The 7875-nt window shown below is 42.1% G+C and overlaps 1 protein-coding gene and 1 long non-coding RNA gene across 2 annotated transcripts in view; one reads left to right on the top strand and one right to left on the bottom strand.

The window, feature by feature from the left end:
• The first annotated feature begins 12 nt into the window (after positions 1–12).
• MRPL30 (mitochondrial ribosomal protein L30) lies at positions 13–5554 on the top strand. The gene is made up of 5 exons (XM_083611151.1): positions 13–152; positions 1347–1430; positions 3023–3169; positions 5201–5274; positions 5375–5554. Exons 1-5 carry the CDS (start codon positions 99–101, stop codon positions 5508–5510), a joined length of 495 nt encoding a protein of 164 aa, XP_083467277.1. The 5' UTR covers positions 13–98; the 3' UTR covers positions 5511–5554.
• LOC310761370 overlaps positions 1608–7875 on the bottom strand; it is a 40701-nt gene continuing 34433 nt past the window's right edge. The window contains exon 2 of the long non-coding RNA XR_014547439.1: positions 1608–1919. This is a non-coding gene — a long non-coding RNA (uncharacterized lncRNA). The remainder of the gene's footprint in view (positions 1920–7875) is intronic.

Here is a 7875-nt window from a genome sequence, read left to right as displayed (position 1 = left end):
GGAGGAGGACGCGGCGCTGACGGTGATTGGTCGAGCCGAGCGACGTCGTTGCCTCGCTTAGAACGCTAGGGGAGTGAGGCCGCTGGCGGAGTTTTAACATGGCGGCGTTGCTGGGCAGAGTTGCGGGCGGGAGCCCTTTTGCTGCCTGGCAGGTGAGGGACGCGGGAAAAGGGGGGAGGGAGCCCAGTGTGCTGTCCTGCGCGTCGATAACCGCACTTTGGCCGCGTGGTGTGTTATTTAGTGAAGATTCCTGCATTGCAGGCGGTTGGGCTAGAACATGGGTAGGCAACCTAAGAGTAGAATGTGTCCTTTTATTTAAAATGCATCTCTGGTTGATTTGTGGGGTATAGGAATTCATTCATCCCCCCCCCCAAAATATATGGTCCAGCTCACCGCATGGTCTGAGGGACAGTGGACCAGCCCGTGGCTGAAAAAGGTTGCTGACCCCTGGCTTAGATGAACCCCGAGATCTCTTCCAGTTCTATGATTCTATGAATGCTTCAGGTTCTCCGTATTCCTTGGCGTTGGCGGCCGCCATTTAGCCCCCCCAGATCTGATGGTGCCAATGTTTTGATTTTGGAAAATGTTGGTAGTAATTAGCACGGCTGTGCTTCTGAACATCTACAAGGTGTCATTTCTCTTCCTGCTCTCTCCAGGGAGAACGCTATCCAAATGTATATGTATATGGGACATGACTTTTGACCCCATATTACCTCTCATTTCATTAATTCTTTTTTTCTCTGGGCTTCTTCGTCATATTGCATTGTAAGAAAAAAAATTGTTTGATAACCTGACTTTTTTAAAAAGCAAACAAGAAACAAAAAATATCATACTTGCATCTAATAATAATGTCAGTAATTGTGTATTTGCTTGCTATTAGGGTTACTATAAGGGTGGCACTGTGAGTTAAAAAACAGAGCCTAGGACTTGCCAATCAGAAGGTTGGCGGTTTGAATCCCTGTGACGGGGTGAGTTCCCGTTGCTCAGTCCCTGCTCCTGCCAACCTAGCAGTTCAAAAGCACATCAAAGTGCAAGTAGATAAATAGGTACCGCTCCGGCGGGAAGGTAAACGGCGTTTCTGTGCGCTGCTCTGGTTCGCCAGAAGTGGCTTAGTCATGCTGGCCACATGACCCGGAAGCTGTATGCCGGCTCCCTCGGCCAATAAAGCGAGATGAGCACCGCAACCCCAGAGTCGGCCACAACTGGACCTAATGGTCAGGGGTCCCTTTACCTTAGGGTTAGTATTGGAAGTGCACTTGAAGAACCAAAAAAATGATAAAGGAATTAGTAGATTATAACTTGTAGTTAGCCTATGCAATAAAGAATTGTCTTTTTTCCTGCTCCAGAGTCTTGCAAAATACAAAGTGGAACCAATCACCTGGAGGGTGTGGATCAGGCAGAAATTTACAAGGTCAAGAATTCCTGAATCGGTAAGCTTTTTGTTGTGGGGGTTCAGAATTAACATCTCATTTTCTTTCATTTATTTATTTTCATAAAATACGTCTTTTTTCATTTTGTTACATAAGTAGAGAATGCAGTTACAGACCTCGAAAAAGGACAAATAGAATAAGCGAAAGGATAAGAAGAGAGAAAAGTAAACAATATAGTGGTACAGTGGTGCCCCGCAAGACGAATGCCTCGCAAGACGGAAAACTCGCTAGACGAAAGAGTTTTCCGTTTTGGAGGTGCTTCGCAAAACGAATCTCCTATGGGCTTGCTTCGCAAGATGAAAATGTCTTGCGAGTTCCTGCGGTTTTTTTTTCTCCCCCCCCCCTTTTTCTAAGCCGCTAAGCCGCTAAAAGCCGCTAATAGCGCTAATCCGCTAATCCATCAATGGGCTTGCTTCGCAAGACGAAAAAACCGCTAGACGAAGAGACTCGCAGAACGGATTCTTTTCGTCTTGCGAGGCACCACTGTACCTCGGTTTAAGAATAGTCCTGTTTACGAACGAATTGGTTTACAAACTCCGCAAAACTGGAAGTAGTGTCCCAGTTTGCGAACTTTACCTGAGTCTAAGAATGGAATCCGAATGATGGAAGGGCATTGGCGGCGGGAGGCCTCATTAGGGAAAGCGTGCCTTGGTTTAAGAATGGTTTTGGTTTAAGAACGGACTTCCAGAACGGATTAAGTTGGTAAACCGAGGTACCACTGTACAGTGGAGCTATAGATATAGAAAGGTATGAGTTAGCATCTCATACCTTTTGGGAGGAAGCATCTCAAAGCTAAATTGTAAAATGTCATACAAATATTTTATGAGATATTCCAATAATCATTGACCAGTATGTCTGCCTTACCACATATATTCACATATCAAACTCTCTTGTAAAAAAAATCTTCAGGTCCATTCCATGTTCTCCTGTTTACAATTCATTTATATGCATGTTACTCAGAAGTAAGTTTCATTATATTCAGTGGGGCTTAACCTCCAGGTAAGTGTACAGTACATAGAATTTAAATGTAAATGTGCTACACATAGGATCACAGAATTGTAGAGTTGGAAGAGATCCCAAAGGTCATCAAGTCCAACTCTGTGCAGTGCAGGAATCAGAGCTGAAGAATCGCTGGCAAATGGCCATCCAAGCTCTCTTTAGAAACCTGCAGTGAAGGAGTGTCCAATGTTAGTGATACTCAGAATAGGAGCACTGAAAGAAATACTCAAGTCCATTGATTTCAAAGGGTCTACTCTGAGTATCACTAATATTGGATAGCACCATATACCAATGAAAGGGATAGTTTAAAAACCAAAAATCAATAGAGAGGGAAATACCAATATTATGCTTCATCTCTTCTTGTCATCCTCTAATAAAAAATAAATGGTTCAGGAAAAAATACAAATAGTATAATTCATTCCTTTTTAGCTCACACATATTTTAGTACAGGATCATTTTGCTAAAAAAAAGTATTGATACAGACTTATTCCTCTGCTGTCTACAAATTACCTTTTTACAACTACTGATATAGAATACTATTCAGCTAATGATAACTGTATTACTGAAGCCTGCTTTTGTTGAATTTATTTTAGGTATTTCAGCCGCGGCCTGGTGATCATGAAAAATATGGGGGTGATCCACAGCAGCCCCATAAACTGCACCTTGTGACCAGAGTCAGAAGTGGAAGAAGGCGTCCTTATTGGGAAAAAGAGATCATCAAATCTCTTGGATTGGAAAAAGTATAAAATACATTAGCATTTTGCGGGGACGCTCTGTTGCATAGGGGGAAAGCCCAGTAAATAATTATCTCTCTCTGGCATTAAAACATACAGCCCAATCCTACACATGTTTATTCAGATATAAGTCCCACTATATTAGATTAGACTTGCTCCTTGGTAAATGTACACAGGTTTGCAGTCTTTCAGAGATCAAGAGTAGAACAACTTCAGCTCAGGGCAAGGGCAAGTTATTAAATTCAATGATCTGCTGAATCCCTTTGCAGTTTCTTGTAGAAGATCCACAGTAAAGGTAAAGGGACCCCTGACCATTAGGTCCAGTCGTGACCGACTCTGGGGTTGCAGCGCTCATCTCGCTTTATTGGCCGAGGGAGCCGGCGTACAGCATGACTAAGCCACTTCTGGCGAACCAGAGCAGCGCACGGAAACTCCGTTTACCTTCCCGCCAGAGCAGTACCTATTTATCTACTTGCACTTTGACGTGCTTTCAAATTGCTGGGTTGGCAGGAGCAGGGACCGAGCAACGGGAGCTCACCCCGTCGCGGGGATTCGAACCGCCGACCTTCTGATCGGCAAGTCCTAGGCTCTGTGGTTTAACCCACAGCGCCACCCGCATCCCACATTAGTTAACGGTAAATCGTTAAAAATGGGTTTGATATCTGTTGCCTTTATATTAAGTTTATATTCAGTATCTAACAAAGGCGCCAGCCAAACTTTCCTGAGCAGAGCAGAATGAGATAGGAACTCTCACCAATGGCTCCCTAATGCCTGCTCTGACATGCTGCAGCAGTGCAGTCTTCTACATTGGGAGGAGAGGGGAGCCCAGAAGTGCACTCATAGCAGCTTCTGTTTGTCTTTGGGTGGGGGTTGGGCAGCTGGAACTACCTGGGAGAGCGGGGTGGAGGTTACCTAGCAACTTTCCAAAAACCCAGCTGAGGTATTTCATGTCTGCGTAGATCATTATCCTGTTCTTGTAAATCACTTGTTAGATATCCATGAAAAGCAGTTTCAAAGCCATACTAGGTGTATTTTGTTGTGCAACCAGTTGCCTGAGAGCATGTGGGAACGTACAGTCACATTCTGCCATGCAAGACAAGTAGATGCTTTGCATCTGAATGTCTTACCTCAGTGCATATAAGCAGCAGCAGTTGACAAGTGGTGTCGCTGATTAAGTAAAGGAATCTACACATGAAAGCCTGGTTTTGAGTGTGGTTCTCTCTTGCTGAGGAGGGGTGTAGAGATCCAATCAGAATTTCTAGCAGTCAGTTAATTCATCTTAGTTCACCCCTTTATCTAAGTGGCTGCTATTTATCACAGTTTTGACATTCTAAATATGGTAGCACATATACAGTGTTCCATGAACTTTAGCAGAAATGATCCTGTACTAAAATATGTGTGAGCTAAAAAGGAATGAATTATACTGTATGTATTTTTCCCTGAACCATTAATTTTTTTATTAGAGGATGACAAGAAGAGATGAAGTATAATATTGATATTTCCCCCTATATTAATCTTTGGTTCTTAAACTATACCTTTCATTGGCATAGGGTGCTATCTAGTATTAGTGATACTCAGGGTAGACCCTTTGAAATCAATGGACTTGCCTATTTCTTTCAGTGCTCCTTCTCTGAGTATTGCTAACACTGGATACCATCTTCTGTATTTTTATTAAATCTTCATGGATTAATTCACCTCTTTAGGCTCTCACAGAATGAAGTACAATATATGTGAATAATATAAATCACCAAGTAATGCAATAACAGCCATTGTAATGCTCACCAGATGTTGTTATCAAGGATAACACCTGTTATCCATGACCTCTGGCTAGTCTTGCTGGAGCTGATGGAAACTGGAGTCCAACTAGATGATCTGCAGGGTATCACATTGGCTACCCCTGAAGTAATGCAGGATTGTCATAGTTATATTTTAAGAATAGCCCTCGCTGCAAGTACTACTGCAAGCTCTCTCTCTGTGTGTGTGTATGCAATCATGTGTTTGAAACTGAACTTTTCTATAAAATCTGCTTATCTACAGAGATATGAGCTAAGAGTGCATAAAAACATCCCTTCTGTGAATGAAAAACTGAAAGTGATTAAACATCTAATAAGGTTAGTTAACTCTTCTTGACAAAAGCATTTTACAATGGCTTTTGTAGAACAGCACTAATGTATTTTGTCTCTTCTCCTGCTTCCTCCTCCGCTCCTATAGCATAAAACCATTAAAGCTACCCCATGGAATTCCATCTGAAGAAGAAATGTCTGACACCTTTATTAACTGTGCAGGTGAACTAATAATTCGCCGTCGTCTAAAAGAACCAGAACAGAAAAAGATTGATGCTTTGTAATGTGTAGTGGCATTCTGTACAATAAATGTAATTTTAAACTGAAATTTGATTGGGGAGCTCATCTACCCATCCCTTGTACTGTGTCAAGGCTTTATTTGACTGATTAATCAAACGTGGCTAGTACTAATGCGGATTATACAAGCATTTCATCAAGCGTGACTGTATGTGTATGTAATTCCTTTTTCTACTGTTTGTCTACTGGAAGCACCATAGTAGGTCTCAAACATTTCTACCGCCAGTGATCACTTTTCCACAATGACTTGTCTGCTAAGGAACTCCCTGAAGAACCACCAATGGAGTCTGAAATTTGTAGGGTTAATAAAATCCTTTCTTGCCTCCCCCCCTTTTTTTTTGCTTCTGCTTTGTTTCTTTTTGGAATTCTCATTTTAGATGCACCTCACTGGGACGCCAGCCAAACTGAACCCCAGGCAAGCAGCAGCAGAGCATGATGGTTGTCCCATTACCAAGCTCTGAACATAAAGGGGACTTGGATTGTAGCCTAAAGCATGACCACCTCATTATTCTATGTTTAATAGAAAGTGTACACTAAACCAACCCAGTACTATCCAGCAGTATACTGTAGGAGAAACTCAATGCATGGACAAACTCTCTTCATTTTTATTTTCAATGAGGAATTCTTTATAAACTCCTGAAGAAACTTGGTTCCCTGTAACAGTTTGTCTAATACACTGTTTGAAATATGGAATGTATTCATTATTCCTGATTTAGGCAGAAATAAAATGAGTGACTTCAGTGCATGCTAAGGTTCATATAAGTCTTTGTTGCTGTTGCTATGCTGGGAAGGAAACAAACCAGAGGCTGGCTTTCTGTTTCATAAGCCAAGAATGGAAGCCAAGGTTGGTTCTTGGCTTGGCCATTGTCGTTTGGGGAAAACAAATCATGAGTGTTGGTTTGCAAGCAGCACAAAGACCTGTCTCAGGTTTCTTTCCTCATGGTGGCAGCAGCAGGAACGTGAGAATGACTGGAAACTTTCGAGCAATATATTTACCAACACCGTGCAAATGTTATGGCTGAAAAGATTCTTTTCTGCTAATGTTTTATACACATAAACAGTCTAAATGGGCTGAAACAGCTTGGGAGCGATGATGGAGTCATAGTAGAATAGAATCTTGCTTAAGTATGCTCTGTGCTAGAGTAATCAAAAGCCAAGTTTGGTATTAATCAATAGACCATCCCTTTCCCTGGAAATATCACCAGGCAAAAGAGCAACTTAAATAATTAACAGATGTTGGCACATCTGCCTTCAAACCAGCTGGTGCTTTTTGGTGTACACAAATGGCTGTATGGAGACAAGGCAAGAGATGGAATTAGGAGGTGTGTAATTAAGGAGTTTTTCAGTGTTACATCTCGAGATCAGTAAACTGATTAGCATTAACTTCAGAGTAGACGAAAGGAAACACTTTCTAAAACTTGTAAAAGAGTTCATTGTCATTTGTTAGCCCCTGACAAAGATATTTAAAATAAATATATAAAAAAGAGGGACACATTAGCTCAAACTTCCCCAACTTCTGTTGGCTGGGGCTTATGGGAGCTGTAGTGCGAAACATCTGGAGGGTACCAGTTGGAGATGACTGCATTAGCAGTTAGCCATGATGGCTAAAAATAAAAGCATCTGCGAGTAGAGACTCAAGCATTTGGTTATCTTTGTGATGACCTGCTTGTGAGTGTTTCCATGTGTAATCTATCAATATGGTAACCCATCTGAAAAAGTGAATTGCTTTTGCAATCTTCAAGTCAGATGTGACCTCAGCAAATAGTCAATACTGTTAAGAGTTCATGGAGTGCAAGACACCCCAAATTCCTGGGTCCAATAAGTGTTAGAATTCATCAAATTGGGAATTAAACTGCCAAACACAACCCCTGGGTTAAGATCGTGTTAATAAGCCAAGCCAGGCTGGTGATTGCTAGTAGTTTGGGTCATTAGTTTTATCCCCCTCTGCCTTAGAACATCTACAGGGTTCAGAGGAACTTGCATTGAGGAAACGACAGGCAGCTTAAATGTAATTTCTTCTCATCATGTCGGCATTCACTCCAAAACCATTCTACACTTCACACGCAGCAAGGCAGTAGAACCTGTAACCACTTCGGATAGCACTGTTGGTGTGCAGTTATCATTTCCGAATGCTTCCTCCACAGAAAACATGCAGGAGTCAGACATCCTTCTTGCAACTTTGGAAGGGGCCAGTCAGGGCTTGAAGATGGGACTGTGACATTTTGGATGTGGCAGTGTCCTGTACCTGTCAGTTGTAGTGCAGGCTTCATCAAGAAATCATCTGTCCTTACTTGGTCATGAGTGTCATCACTGTCCATATATTAGAAATAGGGCTGGTGCTTTCCTTATGCC

This window comes from Podarcis filfolensis (genome assembly GCF_964270895.1).
Source record: "Podarcis filfolensis genome assembly, chromosome: 4".
Lineage (NCBI taxonomy): Eukaryota > Metazoa > Chordata > Lepidosauria > Squamata > Lacertidae > Podarcis > Podarcis filfolensis.
The sequence above is the reverse complement of the archived record's forward strand: the minus strand, read 5'-3'. Positions and strand labels throughout refer to the sequence as shown.